The sequence below is a fragment of the Haliaeetus albicilla genome, chromosome 16, assembly GCF_947461875.1.
Source record: "Haliaeetus albicilla chromosome 16, bHalAlb1.1, whole genome shotgun sequence".
NCBI lineage: Eukaryota > Metazoa > Chordata > Aves > Accipitriformes > Accipitridae > Haliaeetus > Haliaeetus albicilla.
The window spans coordinates 5039823-5062414 of record NC_091498.1 but is presented as its reverse complement, the minus strand read 5'-3'; the positions used below and the strand labels follow the sequence as shown (position 1 = coordinate 5062414).

Here is a 22592-nt window from a genome sequence, read left to right as displayed (position 1 = left end):
TGATGCCACCCCCACATGTCCCCAGCAAAGGACCCCTGTCCCTGGCAGTGCCCGTGGCAGGAGTGGGTCAAGACCGAGCCAGAAGGTTTGTGCTGGCTGTGCCGTGCCGTGTCCCAGGGACCCGCGTGGATTTGGCCACGTGCTTTTAAATGCAGTTGTGCCGCAGTAATCTCTGCAGGACCGTGGTCGTGTCACCGTAGTCTGTCCCCAATTTTTCCCTTTGGTAGTGTGAAAGCTCTTGGGGACAGAAAGCGGGGCCAAAGATTGCAGGGACCTGCGTGAAGGGGCTGAAGGGAAGGACCCCTGTCCTGGCCTCCGTCCTTCTGTCCTTCCCCCCTCTCCCCCCATGGGTGCCCCGAGGCAGGGGCGAAGGGGTTAAAGGGTATCGCCCCGGGGTGACCGCAGGCTGGGCAGGGGAGGCGGCATCGATTTTATGTTAATGCTGGGCTGCATCGACCAGGGATGAAGGGACAGTTGCTGGGGGGGGCACGGCCATCCGCCCGCTCCCGGGGTCACCCTCCGCAGATCCCCGGCAGCTCCCGGCAGCCCAGGGCAGGGTCAACCCTGGGGTGCCTCCAGCCAGGAGCGATGGGAAGGCAGGGAAGGAAGCTGGGGACCCCCCCCAAAGGTGCTGCAGGGCTCATTTTTGCTGCAGAGCTTGGCTTGGGTGCTCAAAGGGAACACGGCTGCGGGTGCTGGGGAGGGCAAAGCTCAGCATCCAGACCTGGGGGTTCTGGTCCATTCCCCTCCCGGCTCACCGGTCCCTGCAGCATCACAGGCAGTGCCGCAGAGCGGAGCCTTGGCTGCAGCATCTTCTGGAGAGGAGGCAAAAGCAGCTCAGCATCACCTCCCCTGCCCTCACCCTGCCTGCAGCCGAAGGCCGAATCCAGCATGAAGCTGCAGCGTCAGGTCCCCACGATGTTCCCCAGGACCCCCCAACCCCATCGTGCTCAGACCTGCTTTTCCCTTCTCCTGCCTGCAAACCCTGCCTGTGCCTGCCCAGCCCACGCGGTCCCGCTCCGGCTGGCTGCTCTGCCTGCGCCGTGCCAGCCTCGGTCTGCACGAGCGCAGCGGGAGCTCGCGGGCGGGGGGTTCTGGAGCGAGCGTGCCCACCCGGTGCCAAGCGCGCGGTGGGCGCAGGTGTGAGACCGCTGCAGATGGCCGGCGCTGCAGACCCTGGCACGAGGGAGCCGTGGCACTGCCACCCTCCCCGGGAGGGGGTCCCCTTGCCCAGAGCTACCGCCGGGAGCTGTGTCTCCCTCGTGGTTGGGAAGGTGCCATCCCCACCCAAAACAGGCCTAGGGACCGGGTCTATTCCTGTCCCCTTCAGCCCAAGCTCCCCAGGGACTGGCAGAGCCCGCAGAGCTCCTGGGTCATGGATTGGAGCAGCGTCCTCGCGGCAGCGATGGCCAGACAACAGTGGAAGATGGCCAAAAATGTGGTTTTAGGCTCGACCAGGCATGGGACTGCTGGGCCAAGCCTGCAGGGACTGTGTGCCCACAGGGGAAACTGAGGCACATAGGGACTTATCTGCAGTCACCCAGCAGCTCAGCACCAGTCGTTAGGAGGGGGCGCCTTTTTCCATGAAAAAAACAAGAGAGGTTTGGGAAGAGCCATGCACCGGTCGCAGCGGCATCCATGACAGCAACCGGGGCGCAGCAGGATTTGGGGACGGAGGTTTCTTGGGCGAAGCGAGGCATGGGGATGGTCGGGTCACAACGCAGACACGTGTGGATGGGGAGGCGGTGCAGCCGGAGCCTTGCTGTGCCCAGGGGCACGGTGCTGCCTGGAGCTGCTGAGCAATGGCTGCACTGGGGAGAAATCTGGGATGGTTTTTGCTGCTGCTCCAGGGCAGCACGGGGCTGGAATTCAGGGACGGATGGGTCTCTGCTGCTGCAGTTACATTTATCAAGGTGAAATCTAGCTGGCCCCAGTTCTCCGCAGACGCCGGAGGGGCAGGATCCCTCCAAACAAAATCGGGGTCTCTGGACCGCGCTCTCCACAAAGGCAGCTCCCTCACCCCAGCCACGCATCAAACGCCTTTTGCTGTCCCCCTCGCCTCCCTGTGCCCGTGCACCCCAGTTCTCCCCCACAGCACCCCACTGCCTCCAAACCCCCTGCTCCCACCCCGGGGAGCTGGTGGCTTTTGGGGTGCTGAGTGCCACCACCCCCCAGCTAAGCCAAAACGAACTTTTGGGGGACAAAACCCAGGCGGCCTGATCCTGGCAAGGGTGATGGGCAGCTGGACCATAGCCCCCGGGGTTTGGGGAGCGGGGGGAGTTGGAGTCCCGGGCCAGCCGCCCACAGGGTGCAGGGACACGGGCTGAGAGCCGGGGACAGCGGTGGCCCCGGCTCGGCAAAGCAGCCACTAGATGGTAGCGTAAGTCCACGCCAACGCTGCTGACACAGCACTTGGCTGGGAGAAGGGGACAGGGTGCCCGGGTGACCCGGGTGGCCCTGGGGACCCGCCTCCGCCACCCACCTCCCCAGGTAAAAAGAGAGACCGGCAGGGCTGAGCACCCGCGGAGTTGTGACACGGGTGGCGTGGGCACGGCTCCCCCGCCCCAATGCCCGCTGCCACCCGTGCCCGCCGGTGGGTCTCTGAACAGGCAGCAAGGGGAGGACCCCGCTCCCAAACCCATCACATCCATCTCCCTCCCCATCTCCACCCCAAACCCAAACCACCCCGTGCAGCAGCGCTGGGGACGACCGCGGGGCACAAGCCTGACTTGAGGGGGGACAAACGCAGGCCTGGGGACAAATGGAGTAACCCACAAGGCACCCAGGTCAGCGGGGGGGTGCTGGGCACCCATGGGAGCCTGGCGGGGCCGGAACGTGGGTGCCCCTCCTCGGGGACCCCGCGGCGAAGTGCCTTGCTTTGCTCCTCAACCCCGCTCCCAGCCCTGCCGAGGGCTCCATGCCAGACTGATATATATATTTTATGATAACTATAGAGATGCACTTCAAACCTGACAAAGGACTTTGACAGTTTTAAGCATCTCTTTGATTAATACATGACCTTTTAATGCTTCGGATTAAATTAATAAATCTTTTACATTCTAACCCATTCTGCTTGCAATGTAATGTTTTTTGCACGACCTCCTTCTCTCCCTGCCCGTGCAAGACAGCTGACCCGTCCCTCCATCCCGCTCCCCCAGTGCGCACGCAGGTACAGCACTACACAGCCTTGCAATATTCATAGGGTGCAAAGTCCTGCAAGGCGAGAAGGGAGGGATCCTCCCCGTTTTTTTGAACCGTCCCTAAAAATAGCAAGAAAATTCAAAGCTGACATTCAGGGTGAGGGGACGAGGAAGCCTGCAAAGTTGCTCACTCAGCCACCAGCAATTGCAGCGATCCTGTCTGCGTGTGCAGATTCCTCTGCTGACCGGGCTGGAGCCCAGGCCTCCTCTCTGCACCGCTTCCAGGAGCGATGCAGACCGGTCCCCATCCTTATCCGGGGGGTCCAGACTCCAGCCGGTCCCCGATCCATCCCTGCTGATCCCACTGGGGTGCACGGAGCCCCGGCGACGGAGCTGCCGGCTTTTTGGGCGCAATAGGTCCCCGCTGGAAGACAGCTCTCAGCTTGACCCCAGCTCACCAGTTCATCCCAGTCCGGCGGCAAAGGTGGGGTGCCCAGCGCGTATCCTGAGCGCAGATTGGCTCCTCGCTGCCTGTTGATCCAGAAACATGCAGCAAACCCCAACCTGCACCACGCAGGCGAGGCGGAGGGCTGCTGTAAAGCCAGGTGCTGTGTCTCTCCCTGCACCCATGTGTTATTTCATCGATGACTCACGTGTTATTAGCAGCCAAGCAATATTCCCAATTCCCTGGAGTTAACCCTTCACTCGTCACTCACAAAAACACAATGTCATAACAAACATCAGTGGTATTATCTACTTTAATTATATTGTATCTACCCGGCTCCGGGAACATTAACATCGGCGGAGACTTGGAGGGAAGGTGCTGGCGAGATGCTCGACGGAGCCATGAGGAGGAGGGAGGTCACGGGGTGCTCAGGGAAGTGGGGGGGCATCTCTCTGCTCTGCCACCGCTGTCCCAAGGGGCCTTGGTCACCGCCTGCCCTCCTGGCATCCCCTCTGGGACCTGGCCGAGAAGGGGACACAGCGCCGTACCCCAAAGAATGTGGAGGAGCAGGGTGTTACCAATCAGCGAGGAAGTTTCCAGGCCCCAGACAGAGCTTTTGCTTCAAAAAAAATTAATTAAAAGTGGAGGAAAAAAAAAAGAGGGGGGGGGTGTACTTGGGTGGCTCCGTGGGGGTGCTGAGATGGAGAGGGGCTGCAGGGGCTGTCCCGTCGTGGGTGGGTGGGTGTCCCCCCCCTCCAACCCTGCATCCTTAGTGGGGGGGGGGTGCGCAGTGCGGGTGCAACCCGGGAGAGGGCAGCAATGTCCCACGCATCCCACTGGGACCTCGGGGGGGGGCACCCCGGGGGGGGGGCAAACCACCTTCGGTGGTTTGCCCCCCCCCCGGGATGCCCCCCCTTCCCCCTAAGTCCCCCCCTCCCCAAGAAGCGCGCAAGAGACGCGCCCGTTTGCGCCCCTCCCTGCGCGCTTCGCAGCAGCGGGGAGGAGAAAGAGGGGCGGAGGGGGGGGAAGGAAAAGAAGGAGGGGAAAAAAAAAAAGGGGGGGGGGTGGGAAAAGGAAGGACTACAAGGCCCGGCATGCCCCGGTGGTGCTGCACGGCTCCCCGGGGTGCCGGATGCTGGCCGTGCCGCTGACAGCGGAGCGAAGCGAAGCCGCGGTCCCCGCCGAGCCCCGGGGAGAGGAGAGAGGGGCAGGGCGCGCCTCGCCGCCGGCTCCGCTCCCCCCCTTTTTTTTTTTATCCCAGCCCCCACAAAGCCGGGAGCGGCAGAAGGCAAGAGCGAGGGAGGAGGAGGAGGTGGTAGGAGGAGGAGGAGGAGGAGGAGGGAGGAGGAGGAGGAGGAGGAGGAAGGGGGGAGGCAGCGGCAAGCCAGGGCTCTGCTGCGCTGTGTCTTTCTTTGCTTTCCGCAGGCGGCGAGCGGCGGAGGCGCAGAGGGGAGGTCGGTTCCCCTCCGCCTCCCGCTCCGCTGCCTTTTGTGTGTGTGAGAGGCGAAGGGGGGGGGGGGGGAGAGAGAGAGAGAGGAGGAAAAAAAAAAAAAAAAAAGAGGAGGAAAAAAAGAGAGGGAGGAAAAAAAAAAAAAACCTAAGAGGTAGAGGGGAGAGAAAAGCCCGGAAAAAAAAAAAAAATAGAGGGGTGGAGGGGGGGAGAGGGAAGGAGGAAAGCGGAGAGGAAAGAGCAGGCAGGGGACGGAGGAGGGGGCGGGCTGGCAGGAGCGGAGTTGCCTGGGGAGAATGTGAGCAGGAGGCGCTGGAAATGCTCTCGTTGAAGGTGGCGAGCGGTGCCGAGGGCTCCGGGACTCCCGCGGCCGGTCAGGAGGCAGCCCCCCCGGACGGCAGGAGCCTCCCCAAGCGGGCGGGCTCCGAGGGGCTCGGAGCGCAGCAGCCGGTGGGTGAGTACCGGGGACCCCCCGCCTTTGTGTGGGGCTGGGGAGACTGGGAAGGGGGGGTGGGAAACGGGGAAAGAGGGGGGGGGTGGGAGGGAGGGAGGAGGAGGGGGGAGGACACACGGGACACCCCCTTCGGGGAGAGCGGGGCGGAGGAGGGGATGGGGGGGGGAGAGGAGGCGGCGTGTCCCCCGTCGTGTCGTCGTCGTCGTCGTGTCCCCCCCCCCCCCCGCCGTCCCCTTCGCTGAAGTTGCGCGGCGAGTTGGTGCCAAATTGCAGGAGTTTAATGGCACTTGGGGCGGGGAGGGGCGTGCGGGGGGGGGGGGGCGAGGCGAGCCCCCGGCGGGGAGGGCGAGGGGAGACGGGGGGGGGGGGGGCTGCGATCTCCACGAGTTCGGCCGCCTCCCCCTGGCCGGCCCCCCCCCCTCCCCATGTTACTCCGTCGCCTCCCCCCCCCCCCCCGGCTGCGAGCGCTGAGTGACAGCTGTCAGAGCCGGCTCCGTCCGCTAGAAGGCAGGCCGCCGCCGGAGCCGAGCGTGTCAACAACGTTTGGGGTTAGCCGGGCTTCCCGGGGGACTTGGGGGGGGGGACACAGAGCATCTTACCCCCCCCCCCACTTCCCCTGGCAGCCTGGCCCCGGGGAACGGCGGGCTGACCCGCGGGGAGCAGCCCCAGGGCTGGGAGGTGGTGGTGGGGGGGTGGAGGTGGGGAGTGTTTTTTGGGGGGGGGTCTCACCCCAGCCCCGCCGGCAAAGTTGCGTGGTCCGTGGCGCGGGTCTCGGCGAGCGGTTGTCACTTCGGTGCCTGTCATCCCCCCTCTGATTTGTTTTTATTGATCAGCTGATTTAAATCCCCCCCCCCCTCCCTCTACCCCCCCCCCGCCACCGACGCGGCCCCTCGGTGTTTGCACGGCGATGGGGGACCGGTGGTTTTGGTGGGAGCTGGAGTCACCCCCCCCACCCACCCACCCTCACCGGGGGTCACGCTAATGCCGGACCCTCTGCCAACCCCAGGCGATGTGTTTGGTGTCCCCAAAACCAGGAGCAGGTGGAGACACCTGGGTCCCCGCTTGTTTACGTGCCCGGGGAAGGACGTGGCCCCAGCTGGGACCAGGTGGCCTCGTGCATCCAGCCCCTCGGCCCCGTGGCTGCCAGAACAGCCACCGAAAGCCACGGGCTGAGCTCATTGTGTGCCGCCGCGAGCCCCCCGGCGCTCGGTGGAGTCGCTCCAGATTTATCCTGGCGTGACAGAGAGCAGAAGCGAACCCCCCGGGGCGACGGGCACCAATCCTGCCCGCTCGCTTTCTACCCAGGAGACGGCGGGCGCTGGGGGCGTGGGGTCCAAATCGGTGCCCCCCTCCCCTCCTCAAGGCCTCCCCCCCCTTCTCTGCCTTCCTCGCCCCCCCAGGTGTCCCCTTACACTGGCTTCTCCTGCTGGGCTGAGGAATTTGCAGGGGAGGGTGGTGGTGGTGGTGGTGGTGGGGAGGGGGGGAAGAGGAGGGCGGGGGGGGGGGCTGGAGAAGGGATGGCGCGGCGCCAAATTCCGCTCTGCCATGTCTCTGTAACCTGAATAGGCCAACTCCATCCCCGGTGCGAGTCCCCCGGGGCTCCGCCGCGCTCCGATGCAGTCAGGCGGGAGGTGGCTTTCACCCGGCTGCTGGCCTCCCCCCAAACCCCCCCCCCCATTACACACCCCCCCCTCCCCGTCAACCACAGTCCGGTTCCCTCCCTGCGCCGTCCGGCGAGCGGACGCCGGTCGGAGCCACCGCGTACCCGCCGGAGCCACCGCGCGCCCGCCGGGAACCGATCCGTCAGGAGGTGGTGATGGCTGGGGTTTTGGGGGGGGGGGGAGGAATTAGTGGGGGAGAGGCGAAGGGTTGGCACCGTGACGGGGACGGAGTAGCCAAGGACATGCCGGGAGCAGGGCGGCCAGCGGAGGAGAAGCGATGGAAGCCCGTGGAAGGTTACGGGAAGCCTGGGGGGGGGCCGGCGCTGCCCTGGCCTCCTTAGAGGAGGCAGCAGAGACCCGGGGCAGGCTATTTCTGCTGAGATCCCGAGGAAAGCTCTGGGAGAATTGTGGGCTTCTATAAATAGTGTGTGTCAGCCGAGTGGAAACAGGGCCTTGAAATGCTCCTGCTATTCTCCCGAGTGCTTGGAACCAGCTCTTGGTAAACAGGGCAGCGGTGGGGAGGGCTGTTTCCTTCTTCCGGGCTCGTTAACGGGAGCGTGGTGAGGGGGGAGCGGGAGGGACGGGCTGGGGGGGGGGGGATTTTTGCCTGGTGATAAGGCAGGGCTCCCCCCCCCACCAGGGCCAGCCGGCTGGATGCTGGGCTGTGGCCGGGCTGCCCGGATGCGGGATGGCCCCTGAATGCGTCGCAGATGTCCCGTGCCCCCCCCCCCCGCCCCTCCGCCGTCCCCTCCCCAGCCTCGCCACCCGCCAAACTTCGGGGCTGGGATTTGCCGCGCGGTCCGGCCACGGTCCTCGGGGAGCCGGCGATGCCGGCGGCGGTTCTGGGGGCGCGAGGGTTCAGCTGGCCGGGAGATGCTCGGCAGGCCCCCTCCTCTCGCCGGCATGGGGGTCCGCGGCATCGCAGCCTGGTTCCCCTGCTCCCCGCCGCTTGTCCGTCTGTCCGTCCGGGCTGGAGTTGTTCCTGCTCTGCCTCGGGGGCACATGCTGAGCGATGCCTTGGCCCGCTGCGTGTGCTGGAGGGCAGGTATTTGGTCCCGTGGGACTTTCCCTAGGCACGTCTGGATGCCCAGAGTGCTGGGACCCCCCTCTCAGGGGCTATTGCATGTGGAGGGGACGTGGTGACATGTGCCCAGGGTGTTTGCTTGGCTCCGGGGTGCATCCCAACGGTCCCACCGCCGCGGGTGAGCGTTTCGGCTTCGCACGAGGACCCGGCATCGCGCGTGGCGTCGCCTCCCCTCGCACCCGCGCCCCGATATTTACCCCGTGCCGCAAACGGTGGCTCGAAAGCTGCGTTGTTATTATTTTTCTTTCAAAATAACACAGAGGGGAAACAAACGGGGTGCCGCTAAGGCGCCTGCTGTGAGTTTTTAAGGCGATGTACGGCGGGCTGCGTCGGTGAGAGGGATCCGGCGCGCTCGCGGTGGGATTTGGCGTTGCAAAGTGAAGCAGCCAGGAGTTTACCGGGGTGTCGCGGGCCTGGGGAGCTCGCCCTGGCCCCGTGGGCTGGCTGGCCCGGGCGAAGGCTGGGGCTCTCAGTGCCGGCGCAGCGGAGCGTGCCGCTCTGAGTGGGTGGGAAGGGGCGAGCGCCAGTCCAGTTTTTTTCAGTTGGGGTTTTTTTTTTTTTTTCCTCTCCATCTTTTTTTTCTTTTTCTTTTTTTTTCCCTTTCTTTCCTTTTTTTTTTTTTTCCTTTTTTCCCTCCCTCTCTGTGGGTTGAACGTTGGGGCGACAGACAGGGAAAGTCTGAGCAATGGTCTCCGCGCTGGTGCTGTCTTCAATCACCGCGTCCCAGAATCCCTCGCTCTGGGCCTTCTAGGCACAAGGGCTTACAGCGAAAATCGGCAGCTGCAGCTGCGAGTGAAAGCACAAGAGCCCGGCTGGGTCTTTGGCATCGGCAGGAGAGCAAAAAGCTGGGGGAGGCGAGGAGGGAAAGAAGGGGGGGGGAAATGTGCCCTGTGGTTTTTTTCCAGGCTTGCCACCGAGGGTTGTGTTTCAGAGCATCGGTTCCCGGGCGCGGGAAGAGGCGGGGGGGGGGGGTGCAGAGCAATGCCTCCGGGGAGCTCATTAAAATCCGTCGGCTCCCCCTTTTCGCCGGCCGAGGGAGGCTGGATACGAAGGAGAAGGAGGGAGGGACGTGCTGGGAAGGAACATGCCTGCAAACCGGCTGCCCGGTGGGGACAGTTCCTGGCCCAGGCAGGAACGCTGCCCCGGGGGCTCACCTGTTGGAGCACGTAGGACGCCTGCGTGCCAGCGGGGCCGTGACAAGGGCGGTTGCTCGCCGCCACGTCGGGGACTCTCTTTGCGGCGGGGCGAAGCCCCCCCTGGGGACGCCGAGCTGGGCCGGGAGGTGTGATGAGCTGCCGTGGGGCTGGGGGGGGACGGGACGGACTGCGGCGGGTGGGCTGCGGAAGGGGTGTGTGGCTGGGGGTGCAGGGGGTCAGTGGGGCGCAGGCAGGAGGGGGTGTTAGGGGGAGGCGTCGGCACGTGCGCGGGCAGGGTTTGGTGTGCCAGGGCTGGGGTTGGTGTGCCAGGGCTGGGGTTGGCGTATGGAGCTGGGGGGGTGAAGGTGGGGCTGGGCAGGTGCTGGCGGGGGACACGTCACCGCGGCGAAAACGCCTCCCGCTCCTCCTCGGTGAAGGGGACGGGGACGGACGGCGGCAGGGACCCCCCCCACCCCGCGTCGAAGCCCACCCCGCGCAGGCGTGCAGGCGGGCGAGCGCTGATGCAGCCTGGCCTGGCGCGATGCGGGGAGACGGGGGAGCGGCGAAATGTGTTATTGATCCTCTCGGAGGGAGAGCAAAGCAGTTCTGGCATCTGCCAGCTCCAACCTCTGCCCTTCCCGCCACTAAACGAGCTCCAGGCGGAGGGAGCAGCATCCCATCCCATCCCATCCCATCCCATCCCATCCCCGTGCCGCCACCCCCGGGGCCCCGAGCCCCACGCACGCTTTTCGCCTCCTGCTGACTTCAGCGCATCGGCTTGGGCTCGGCGCCTGTACATTCCTCGCAAAACCTGGGCCTAAAATATCTGGAGGAGGACGGAGCGCCTTGGGCGAGGGAGATGAGCTCTTCAGCTGCGGGAAAGAAGGAGGCTGCTCCGCTGGAGGCAACGGGGCTGCTCCGCTCCCTGCCAGCTGCCGGCCCCGCTGGCCCCCCGGGAATTCACCGGGAATAAATCTCGCCTGGCGAACTCGGTAGCTGGGTTTGGGATGGATGCACCCGAGCAGAAGCAGGGGTAGGAGGGGAGTGTGGCACCCCGCGCATCGCCGGCCGAGCGGCATGGGAGCAGGGTGGCAGGGGGACCGGGGTGACGTGGGAGCAGGGTGGCAGGGGGACCGGGGTGACGTGGGAGCAGGGTGGCAGGGAGCGGGTGACACGGGAGCAGGGTGGCAGGGAGCGGGTGACACGGGAGCAGGGTGGCAGGGAGCAAGCTGGGGCTGGGTGGCTGAGGAGGGACAATAAATGCTGAGAGGGAGGTGCTAGGCGGGAGCTGTGTGAGAACCAGTTTGCGAGGTCCAGATTGGCAGCAGATCCTGAACCAGGAGGAGCTGAGCATCCATACGGCCCCTGCCGAGATCAGACGAGACGACAGCGACTCGGTTTGGGGGAAGAAATTGGAGGCGGGGGAAGCTTTTTTGCTGAAATGAAATTTGAACCCCAAAGTGGGAGGGAAGTGGAGGTGGGGGGCACGGCTCTCTCCACATGGTTATTACTGCTGTTTTCCACCCAGCTGAAAGGAGAATGTAGCTTAATATGGACCCGCGGGGAGGAGAAGCGATCGGGAACGGGGATTTGTCAGGAGGGAGCTGGGAAACAGCGAGAGAGACGTAGAGGTGAGAGTGGCCAGCGCATTGCCCAGGGAGGTGTTTGCAGCCCGGCAGGAGAGGACGGAGCCGGGCTGGAACAAGGCGCTATTGTTCTTGGCGAGCGGGGGGCCAGCCCGCGGCCCCCCCAGACCCGCAGAGCTGGCGCGGATGTGGGGAAGGTTTTTTGGGACCGGTTTTCCCAGCGGATTGCCGGCTGGGGAATGGGAAACGCTCCTGGGTTTGGGGTGCGCCAAAGGAACCGGCCGAAACGCCGGGGGAGGTGAAGGGGCGGCGTGTCCGGGCCTGGCGGTCATGGATGGGGGGGTGATGGCAGGTGAGCTGGGGAGAGGACAGGGATGAGCTGAGGGGGGGTCGGATCGGCAAGCGAGAGGGTGGGGGTGGCGGGGCGGGGGTTCGGTGCCCGGGGGACGGGGCTGCGCGAGCGGCGACGGGGCAAAGCCCGGTGTCCCTCGGCTGGCAGGCGCGGCGGCTCCTCCTCGACGCGTGCGTGGGGCTAGGGCGGGTGAACCGGAGGGGCTTCTTCCCTTGGTGGCCTAGGGACCCCCGTCACCCCGCGATCTGGGTCCTGCCGCGATCCCCCCTCGGCTTTCGGCATCTCTCCGGCAGCCCCCAGCCCGCCGCTGCTATCCCGCGCGTCCCCTCGGTCCCTCGCCCCGACGCCTGCCGTCGCCGCCCTCGGCACGCTGCCGCCGCCGCCGGCGTCTCGCTTTCTGCCCCCGGCATCGGGCACGGAGGCGTCGGCAAGAGCAGCAGCCCCGTCCCGCTGCCGGCATCAACCGCCACGTTGCCGCAGCTGCCAGCTGTCCCCCAGGCCACGTCGGTGCTTGGGGACACCCCAGGGTGCCGGCGAGCGGGAATGCGGGGGACCAGTGAGGCGTGTAGGGGCTGGGGGAAAAGAGGAGGAGGAGGAGGAGGAGGGAGAGATGTGTAGCCCTGCGGGGTCTGGGGGCTGTGGCCGGGGAGGGGGCGGCGAGGCAGGGGCCAGCCTTCGCACGGCTCGGGGCGAAGCTGAGCTTGTCCCAGCCCTCCTGGGCTCCCTGCGCTGTGGCTGGGGGCCAGCCTTGGCCGCCTCCAGCCCAGCTGGAAAAGAGAGAACCCCCCCCCCCACCCAGTGCAGCCCTGGCATTTGCTCCCCATCCCCCCCCCCCCAGTTCCCACCTCTCTGATGCTTCAAACACAGCGATGCCCTAAAGGCAGCAGAAGCACCTTAGCAAGTGCACACTAAATATTTGAACACGCATGGGTGGGTTTGGGTTTGCTGCTGCTCTCACCCTTCCCCAGCCCCTTCCCCGGCATCTGCCTCTTTGGAGCCCCCAAATTTGGGGGGTACCCGTGGGAGCTTCTCCTCTGCTCCGGGACAGGGGTGTAATATTTGCTCGGCGGCTCACGCTTCGAATTATTTTATTACGGCCGTTCCAACCCAGCCAGCGCGGTGCTCGGCACTGCCGTGCCACCCCGGGTGCGTGTCATCGTGTGTCCCCCCCCACCCTCCCAGCCCACCCACTGCCAGCCCTGACCACACGTGGTGGTACCACGGCATCCCCGCGCCACCCGCCTCCCCATCCTTCATCCCCGTGTCCTCCCCTCCTCTTCCTCCCAGCCTCAGCACCCTGCAGCCGGGCCGGGCGCCCATCGGGGCGGGGGGAACAGCGTTCCCCTCCCCTCCCCGGCATTCCTCGGGAGTGAAACACAAGAGCTGGCAGGGCACTCCTGCTTTCTCTGGCCTCTGCTCCTCCGGTGCCTGAACAAAGCCCTCCTGCCTCTCCCGGGAACCCGGGGTTTGAAACAGGAGAGGCGGCTGGTGCTGCGTGGCAAGGCGAAATGTCCTCCTCCAGCCTATTTTGGCTTTCTAGGGTGGGTGGGGGACAGAGGCGGGCACGGTCCCCGCGGTCCCCACTGGGGGCAACTCCGGCCGGGGTACCCCGGCCGGACTTGCCCCCCGTGGGGACCGCGGGGACCGTGCCCGCCCTGTGGCATCCTCCCCAACCTGGGCTTTGCGTCCCCGCCATCTCGCTGCCATTGTATTGCTGTGGAAACTGAGCCCTGGAGAGGACTGGTTCAACCCCAGTTTGGCCCCAGTTTGGTCCCAGCTCTCACGCACAATCTATCTGTGGCGATACAGGTCGGTGTATCCGGGCCAGCTTCGCCCCTTCGTCCCGCGATGATGCATCCCGGAGGGAGCGTGCGCTCCGGCCCCCGGCCGCCTTCCCAAAGTCCGACACCCCCCTCCTTGCAGAACAAAGCCCCCCCTTCGCTCCCCACCGCCCCCGGTGAAACAGGCCCCTGTCGGAGCGCAGTCCCCGACAGCGAAGGTTATTTTAATGGATGCATTACTTTAAACGAACCCTCCGCCATCTGTTCCACCCCCTAATTACGCATGCAAAAAAAGCCCATCTCACAGCCAGCGCAGGAGAAAGTAAAGATATAAGTGATTTAAATGCATGTATCCGCAGCTCCGCCGGCAGCTGGGCTGGGCTGCGCTCCTCGCCTTCCTCCCGGCTGCCTGGCGAGCCGGGCAAGTTGCAGGCAAAGGCGGCGGAGGGATGGATCTCTCGGGTCCGGCAGCTGCCCGACACCTTGGGACGGTGGCCGTGCTGCCGGACGGTGGGTGCAGGCAGGGGTTGGAGTTTGGTGGCTGCATTCGCCCCCCTCCCTCCCCGTTGCCTTTCCCTGCCAACCCCCCTGAAGGTTAGCTCTGCCCGCCGGCTGCCAGCCTCGGCGTGGCGGCGGCTGAGCCTTCAAAGCGTGGGGACACGCCACCGTCCCCGGGCTGCCGCGGTGCATGGCGGGGATTTGGGGGGGAGCACCCCCGACTTGGCCGGGCTCCTCGCCCTGCCGCCGTTTGGTGGCGGTTCACGTGGGCAGGGGGTCCCACGGTGCCGGCTCTGCGTGTGCGCGGCCCCCGGGGTGACGCTGGGGTCCTTGTCCCCTGGGAGAGGGGCTTGGGGGGGGCGGCTGGCTCTGCCCCCAGGCTGTGCTCAGGGGTGCGAGGCTGTTTCCCAAGCAGCAGTTGCATTTCCATGAGCTGTCCCAAAATCCAGGGATCCCGGACCCTGAGTGTCCCCAGATGATGTTCGACCCTGGGGGTCTCTCCTTCGGGGCTGTGGAGGGTGAGAACGGGATGGGGGGGGTTGTGTGCTGAACAAGCCCCCCCCCCCCCCCACCCGGAGAGGCAGAGCCTGTAGGTGTTTGAAAAACCCCGTTTTTAAGTCAGCCTCCTGGTTTGGGGGGTCCCAGCTGGGGACGGGGGGGGGATGGCAACATGCCAGGGCTGCGGTGCAGGCGACTGTGTCCGGCCACCGACCAGGGCTGCCCCGGCGTGACTCAGTTTCCCCCATCCCCAGCGCAAACCCTCTCCTTGTGCCACCACCCGTGGGGCTGGGGTGGGTGACCGGCGTGGCTTTGGGTGACCCCACGGTGACAACGCAGGACCACGACCACCATAGCAGGACCACCGCCTGGCGCCGAAGCCGACGGCAGTCCTGGGTGCCGGCGTCCCCCCCTCTCCCTTCGACTCCCTCTCTCCGTGCCTGACTGCAGCAGATGCGCCAGCTCTGCAGGAAGAGGGAATTAAGTTGGGCTGGAGGAATTTTAAAGATTGCTGCAGGCCTGAGGGTCTTAGATCCCCCCGCGGAGATGGGCAGTCATGCAGAATTAATCCTATCGGCAGCCTGGCTCGGCTTCAGCCGGTGCAGAGCTCCAGGAGAGCGCGAGGGAGCGCGGGGGGCGATGCTGGGGGCGGCTGAGCGAGCCCCGGCGCCTCTCAGCGTCGATGGGAAATTAATAATGAAAAATTAAAAGCCCCAATTCAGCCTCCCCCCCTCCCCAGCCTGGAGGTGGGACTCGTAGAGGGGGGAGGAGGCGGGAGGATTCTGCAAAGCTTAAGGAAAACCTGTTTGCCATAGAAAACGGAGCTCGGTGGTGTGGGAAAACACCGGGGCCGCATCCTGCTCTTGGTGAACGGTGCTTTGGTACAGCCAGGGCTCTGCCCTCTGCCACGGGGAGGGGGCTGGCTGGCTTTCGGGTGGGAGCACCCCTTGGCTGCCGTCACCCAGACCCACCCGCGATGGGCTCACGCGGTGGCGGGAGCTAGTTCGCGGTGCCGCGTCGGCGCGGGGGACGCGGGGACGCACCGGACATCCCCACGTGCTGCAGCAGCCGCACGCCACGTCCAAGGGGACGCGAGGGTGGCATCTGGGCACCCCGTGGCTCTGCCAGCCCCACGGGTAGCCTCGTCCCCGTTGTCCCTCCTGGCCACCGTGGCCGCGGTGCCACCGTGCCGGCGGGCTTGGTGGCTGCGTGACACCGGGCAGGGTGGCCCACGAGGGCTCTGCAGCTGCCGCCGAGCCCTCTGCTCCTCCGGTTTATAAATAATGCAGCACCGAGGCGTGTTGGCAGCGCCGCGCACACGCCTGCAGGCCCAGCGCAGCGGCGGGCGCTTCGGGGGCGAGCGGTGGGTGCTGTCACCCCGTCTGGGTGCCACCGAGCCACGCCATGCCGGTGGGAAGGAGGCGAACCCCGGTGTCCCCGCGCCCCCTCGTCTCCCCGCACCGTCGCCCAGCCCCACACCCCACCGGGGTGGGTGGCGGCGGCGGCGGGTGCCCGCGGTGACCCCACGCGTGGGGACGTCCCCGTGCCTCGTGGCGGTGGCGCCGATGGCGGCGCGCAGCTTGCACGGTTGCCATGGCGATGTGCCGGCGCTAACGAACCCGAGTAAACATTAACGAGGGAGAGCCCCACGCGGGGTGGGTGGGAGGGTGGGGGGCCGAGGCGCTCGGGCCTGGGGACCCAGGCGTCCTGCAGGACTGGGTGCTGGGGTGGGGGGGTCATGGCATCGTCCGTGTGTCTTAGGGTGCGCCCGGGAGCATCGCCCCGGACGCCTGGGTCCCCTCTAGATGCTGCTTGAGGTTGTGCTTTAATGGGCAGACTGGGAGCTCTGGGTGCTGGGCAAGGTCCGTGGGGGCAGGACGTCTGGGTCCCCGTCCCAGCTCGGGGGTACCCACGGTGGGAAGGTCCCGACCCCGAGAACCCAGGGGTCCTGTCCCGCCTCCGCACGGGCACCGGCGCGGTGCACGGCACCGCTAGCCGAACACCGGCCACCGTCGCCCTCTCCGTGTAGCACCCATGGGTGCAGGTGCGGTGGGGGGGGATGCAGCTGCGGTCGGGTGCCCCCCGGGGCTGGCGGGGAGCTCGGGGCGCTCCTGGCAGCAGCTGCCACGCGGCCCTGCCACCGCCGCTGCCTGCGGTTGTCACCATGACTCAACTCCCCGCATCCCTCCCTTTCTCCCGGCCGCACCGGCACGGGGACCCACACCGTGGTTTGGGTGGGGGTCAGGGTGGGGGTCAGCCCTCTCCGCACCAGCAGCCCCACCGTGCTCGAGGTCCCCTCCAGCATTTAATGGCGCTGCAGCTCATTAAACGGAGGTGCAGGTGCCCCCGGTACCTTCCTCCTCCCGGAGGGCTCTTAATGAGCGGCTGCTAACGAGCGCCTGCGCTCCCCGCTTGCCTCCCCAGCCCCGGGAAGAGGCTGATTGGCGAGCAGGCACCCAGGAGCGATGCACGGGCTCCTTTCGGGGGCTTTCAGGGGTCGAGTGACCCCACGTCCGCTGCCCCTTTGCCGTGCCGCGGACGTGGCCTTTGCACCGTGCACGAGGGTCCCGTGTCACCGTCACCGGTGCCGGAGCTGGATGGTCCACCAGCTCGGTGGTGGGGAGCACCGATGGCTCTTGCAGCCCTCGTGGTCCCCTTGTCTGTCAGCCTGAGGGTGGGGGCTGACAGCACGGCAGCTCCCTGCCTGCAGCCTGCCTGCAGCCTGCCTGATTTTGCAGCAGAGCACTGTACCTGGGGAGAGAGGGCTGAGGGCTGTCACCATCCTTCCAGGCGCGCGAGGACGTGGCAGCACCGCGTCTCTCCCCGGCTCCTCGGCGCAGGGCTGCTGTGCAATGTGCGTCATGGGCACCTGGTGCCCCGTGCCTCAGTTTCCCCTCCGGGGGGACACAGGGCCCTAGGGGCAGGCGCCGGGGCTGGGCAGACACGCAGAGACATGGGCTGAGGCTCGTGTTGGTCCCCCCAGCCCCATTTTTGTCCCCATAGTCACATCGTACAAAGCCACCCAACCGCTGGGAAGCCCTCCTTGGGTCTGTTTGAGCAGGGGAGCTCCGAGGGGGGGGTCAGTCGAGGGTCCGTGGCTCCCCTGCCCTCCCAAAATAACCCAGTGGCACCGATGCGGTGCAGGGGTGCAGGTCTGTGGGTACCCCGGAGGAGGTGGGCTGGGGGCTGCCTGGCTGGGGGGGTGGTCCTTAGGCTCGTCCCCCTCCTTCGGGGACTGCAGCGGGGGACAGCCCATCCCGCACAGAGCCATCGACCCGCTCCGGGGCTGGGTCCCCCAGCTCCCTGCCAAAGGGAGCCCTAATCCTCCGTGACACGGTGCCCGGCTCCGCGGTGGCTAATTGCAGTGTCCCCAGCTGAGGATTACAGTTTAAAGCGGGGAAGGAGCAGCGGGAGCAGATGAGCTCCCGAGCAACAAAGCTCCCGTTTCCCTGCAAAGCGACTTTTATTAGGGGTATAATTAAAAGCTGACAGGAGGGGAAAATCACAGGGATGGTCGGGGCGAGGGCTGGAGCTACCCGAAGGTCCCCGTGCCCCCCCAGGCATCCAACCCACCAGCCCCCCGCTCCGACCGCAGCTTTTCTGGCAGGGCAGGAGGCAGTGAGGTGCTGGGCTGGCGGAGGAAATCCAAACTCGGCCCCTATGAAAGGGGGCTTTGTGTGCCCGGGAAGGAGCAGCCCTCCTCCTTCTCCTCCTCCTCCTCCTCCTCCTCCCCTGGCTGCGGGGCCGCTTTCCCGCCTGAGGGTGGCCTTACCGTGGGTGCCGGAGGGAAACTGAGGCACGGGGCAGCACGGCAGCCCCATGGTCTTCTGCCCCGCTTAGGCTCCCACAAGGGCTTTTCTCCGTCGCTTACACCCGTGGCGTTGGCAGGGGCCACGTGCTGTGGGTGAGCCGGTCCCTGGGGACATGCTGGGGTCACCCATGGGTGCCCCAGCTGATGCGGTCCCTGCAGGGTCCCTGGGGTGGGTCCTCCCTGCTGGGGCAGTGGGGAAGGAATCGCGGGGACAGAAGGACATCACGGGGACAGGGGGACATTTTCCCCTGTCCTCTTCATGCTGCCAGGATTGCCCTTTCCCCAGTGCCGCTGTCTGCCTCAGTTTCCCTTTCCCCTCCGTGTGAGCACTGTGGCTGCCGTCTGGCACGGTGGGACGCCGGATCGCCCTGGGGGGCGTTCGACCTGCATTGGTGACCCTGACTGCCTCTGTGGACGTGGCTGATGTCCCCTGGGAAGGGGACACATTGCAGCACCCAGTGTTTTGCACATCCCTGGGCAGAAGCTCGCAGGAATGTCCCTCCTGTGCCGGTCAGGTCCTGTTGCAGGGAGAAGGGTGGGCGCAGGCAGGGCCCCCCAGCTGGGTGCTGGCCCACCGGCTGCCTTGCCCTGGCCTGGCTCCGGCCCCAGCGGGCAGCGGGGGGCTTGTTCTCCGCCTGGACAGGAAGACGAATGAATTCCATTACGGGATCGCGATTTTATTCCACGTGTCAGGGAGCCTGAGATTAACTTGCTCACCAGGCTGTGACAAACCCAGACACCCGAGTGCGCGCGCTCGGGCGCAGGGGCTTCGTATGCTCTCCGGGCACGGAGCTGCCTGAGACCCCGCCGTGCCCCCCAGGGCGGGCAAGGCTGTGCCCGTCCCCGCTGTCACCAGTTGGGAGCCCTCCCGGCACCTGGGGAGGGTGGCACTGGCCAAGGTGGGGGCCTGGCGCTGCCACCGTGCTGTCCCCTGTCCTAGAGGTCCTTTGGCCACCCAAGGATGCAGGTCTTGCAGCCGGGCGAGGGGTGAAGCATCTTCCCGGTACAGCTCCCCTGCAGCCCGACGCGGTGCCGGGAGGCCACGTGCTGCCAAAAAACGGGCTGGGAGGGAGGTGGGAAGGGGGACACAGGGGTTCAGGGGGCCTGTCGCAATGGCTGGCAGTGTTGGGGCCACGGCAAGGCCAGTGGCTCGCTCTCATCTCACCCCAGCCGAGCGGCTGCCCACCCTGGGAGAACACGTCGGGGCCGTGCATCTGCGTCGGGGCCGTGCGTCCGCGTGCACGGAGCTGTGCCGTGCCGTGCCGTGCTGCGGGGCCGGCTGCTCTCCCCTCGCCGCCCCCCCTGCGCGGGCGCAGGCAGCTGGCTCTGTTTGCTGGAGGCTTTGCGCATTCCAGTTCGTGGGTCACTCGCCTTCGAAACCTCTCCGGGGACGGAGGCAGTTGGGAGCCGTAACAAACAACCCAAGGGCTCCGATGACGCCCGCGCCCAGCGCTGCCTGCCAGCACTGGGGCGGGGGGGGCTGGGAGACGGCCCCCTGCTCCCCTGGGGTGCCAGAGTGGAGCTTTGGGGTGGTGCTGGGAGGTCCCAGTAAAAATAACTGGGGAGGAGGGACACGCCGAGCGGGTCTCCTTTGCAGGCCGTGGGAGCGATCGCTTTTTGGGGAGCGGTGGGGTGCACAGGAGGGATGCTGCGGTCCCCTCTGCTTATGGGGTGTCAGGGCTGGGGTGCGGAGCGGGGTGCCGGCAGCGGGGCATCGGCCGGGATCCATACGGGGAGGGGTGGGGGAGCCGGGGGGTGGGTCCGGCGCGGGCAACGAGCTTGGGGTGGCCGGGCTGGGGTTTGCTCAGGGCTGGTTAATGTGTCCTGGAATGTGCGTCGGAGCCGTCCCGGGGAGATCAAGGGTCCGGCGGGGCGGCGGGAGCGCAGCGTGGCTCGGGGGGCTGCGGGGCCGCGCGCCGGGGAGGCTGGGTGGCGCGGGGAAGGTCAGCCTTGGCCAGATGCAGCCACTCCACCCTCCTCCAGTGCTTTGCACATTAATGCAAATGCACTGGCCTGAGTGGTTCATTAGCAGCATGTGGAATGGAATAATGCATCCGCATCCCATTAGCCTAATGAAAAAAAGGGAGCCGGCACCTGGAACAAAGCTGCCGACTCTTGGCTAGTGCTCTGGTTCGGCCATGCTGGGCCGTGGGGCCCCCCCTTCCCTCGCCCTCCCTTCCCGTCCCTTCCCCTCCTTTCCCTCCGCCGCCCCGGCCATCGCCTGCCCGCTCCTCCCGGCATCCTCGCACCCAGCGCCGCAGAAGGGGACGCCATCCCCGGGACGTCACCGTGGCGGGGTGCAGCCGCAGGGGGACCCCGGGGCGGGCAAAGCCCGTCCCAGCATCACCCCTCTGCGTCCCGGGGGGAGACGCACGGCCGAGCCGGGAGTGCCGCAGAGGCGCTGGCCGGGCGGCGAGATGTCCCCGTGTCCCTGGGGCTGGGAGCTCGAAGCCTGAAGGATTAGAGGAAACATTGCCAAACAAACCAGGCTGTGCCGGAACCAATTAGCCTCCAGCAGGCAGAGTTTCAGATGCTGTTATTTCTGCCTCTTCTCTTTTCTCTCCCTCCTTCTGTCTCCCCCTTTCCCCCCTCCCCGGCCCTCCCCAGCCCCTCCTGCCCGCCCCCAGCATCTCTGCTCTCGCCATTCCTCTCCGTGTCGGAGCTTGTTTTGGGCACTGGCTCTGGAGTGAGTCATGCCGCGCGTAGGGGATTTTAAAAGCTTTCTGCTGTCGCTGGGAAGCCGGTTTGGGCTGCTCCGACACTGGGGGTGGAGCGCGATGCCTCGCAGACAACCCTCGTCTGGGGAACCCAAAAAAAAATCCCCCGCCCCGGTGCCCCGAACCCCTGGGGTCCTGTGGGCCCCCTCTTTGCCGGGCCTGGCTCGGTCACCCTAGCCAGCGGTTGAGTCACAGCCGAAACTTTCGAGCCGTTGGAGCTTCCTCCGCCGGGGCCCCTCTCCGAGGAAGTGGTCTGCCGGGGCGTCGAGCCCGGTGGGGCGGTTGCCCTGGCCCCGACGGGTGCAGCACGCAGGCGCGGGCAGCCGGCGCTGGAGGTTGAAGCGTGGGAGATTTTTTTTTTTTTTCCCCCCCCTCTGCCTCCCTCCTTCCCTCCACCGCCGCCTCCGCCAGCCCCGTTGCCAAGCCTGGGGTGGGGGCCCTCCAGCACGACCCTCCTGCCGGTCCACAGCTGGCCCCAGTCCTCTCCCCCCCCCCCTTCATCCTCCTCCTCCTCCTCCTCCTCCTCCTCCTTGCCTTGAGCTGTGCTGCCGAGGGACTGCAGCTCCCGTGGATCAGGAGGAGATTTAGGTCAAGCGCTCGACTGAGTCGAAACAGCCATCTGTGTGCGGAGGAAACCGGCCACCCAGAGCCCCTGGCGCGGCTGGCCCGGCATTGCCACCGGGTCCCGGCACCGCCGGCACCCTCCGAACCCCACGGCTGACCGCGCAGGCTGCCTTTGTCTCCGGCAAGGAAAAAAAAAAACCCCACCCAACGAATAAATAAACGGGGGGGGAAAAAATTCCCCCTGCCCACCCCATCCGTCCCCCCCAGCTCTGCCGTTGGCATCGCCGCCGAGCGCCGGGAAATTTGGCACGCACCGGCCGCGGCACCGCTCCAAGGTCGCCCTGACACGCCACTGGAAGGTGCGCGCCCGGGGAGGGAGGCCGGCGCAAGCTGAGCTGGGGATGTGGGTGCCGAGGGCCGGAGTTGGCCCCGGGCGCCCGCGGTGCAGGCAAGGGAGGCAGGGCGGGAGGTGCAGGCAGGAGGGAGGCGCTGGCTGCCTGCCCGGAGTCCGGACTCCTGGGTTCCTGCAGGAACAGGGTGGAGCGGGAGGAGGCCGGGGAGCTGGTGTCATCCCAAGCCACGGCAGGGGGGGAGTGTTTCCCTCCCCTGGAGGGTGGGTGGGGGGCTCCGAGCGGACCGCGGCGTGCAGAACTGCTCCCCGCTCGCCGCCGTGCCTCAGTTTCCCCAGGTGGGGGTATTGCCTGCAGAGCAGCCCGGTGCTAGCGGCGCGGCCAGGCGCCCCGGCGAGGTGGGGAGCCCCAGCCGCCCCTTTGCACCCCGTTGCCGGGGCGGGGGCGGCCACGGCCCCTCCTGCTCTCCACCTGCCGGCTTCTTCTCGCTTTCTCCATTTCCTTCCGGAGCCTTTTTTCGCTCGCCGGTGTCTCTGTCGCTGCGCCTGTGCACACGCCCGTGCGCGGGGAGAGGAAACGCCGCCGGTGCCGTGGGAGGGCCGGCGCACGCCGGATGGGACTTCCCGCCACGGTCGGTTTGGTGCACCCCAACCGTGCAACGAGTTGTGCCTGGTCTCGGGCCGGAGCCCGGCCAGGTGTGGGGATGCTCCCCGGCATCTTGCCCACCCAGTGCTCTGCCCGCGCCCTGCCAGGCCCCTCGGGAGCCCGTCGATCTGCACGTCGTGCTTGGTAAGGAGCTTTGCCTGGCTACGCAGCCGGTTTGCACGGTAATCCTGCCTTCGCCGGGGGGATTACACGTGGGGAGAGCTGTGGGGGGTCCGGAGCGCCCACGGGCCGGCAGCCGGCTTTTGGAGGTCGGGATTTCCCTCGGTGCAGCGGGTTTTGGCCAGGAGGGTGACAGGGACATCCTTGCGCCGGAGCGGGTCTTGCCGATCGAGGACCGCCGGCATTTGCCGCCGGCTCGCCCAGCCGTGGGGCGAAGCAGGCGGGAGCCAGGCATCCCCG

At 66.7% G+C, this 22592-nt stretch overlaps 1 protein-coding gene across 9 annotated transcripts in view; it reads left to right on the top strand.

Annotated features, from left to right (window-relative positions):
- The first annotated feature begins 4668 nt into the window (after positions 1–4668).
- AHDC1 (AT-hook DNA binding motif containing 1) overlaps positions 4669–22592 on the top strand; it is a 54154-nt gene continuing 36230 nt past the window's right edge. The window contains exons 1-2 of one of the 9 annotated variants that reach the window (XM_069803259.1): positions 4669–4873; positions 5369–5489. In XM_069803259.1, the coding sequence (XP_069659360.1) occupies positions 4718–4873; positions 5369–5489 (277 nt within the window). In that variant the 5' untranslated portion in view covers positions 4669–4717. Of the gene's footprint in view, positions 4901–4923; positions 5040–5368; positions 5490–6017; positions 6038–7191; positions 7300–10632; positions 10848–10873; positions 11002–21925; positions 22317–22592 lie in introns of those variants that run through there. The other 8 variants (XM_069803258.1, XM_069803257.1, XM_069803263.1 and 5 more) reach the window with 8 other exon arrangements.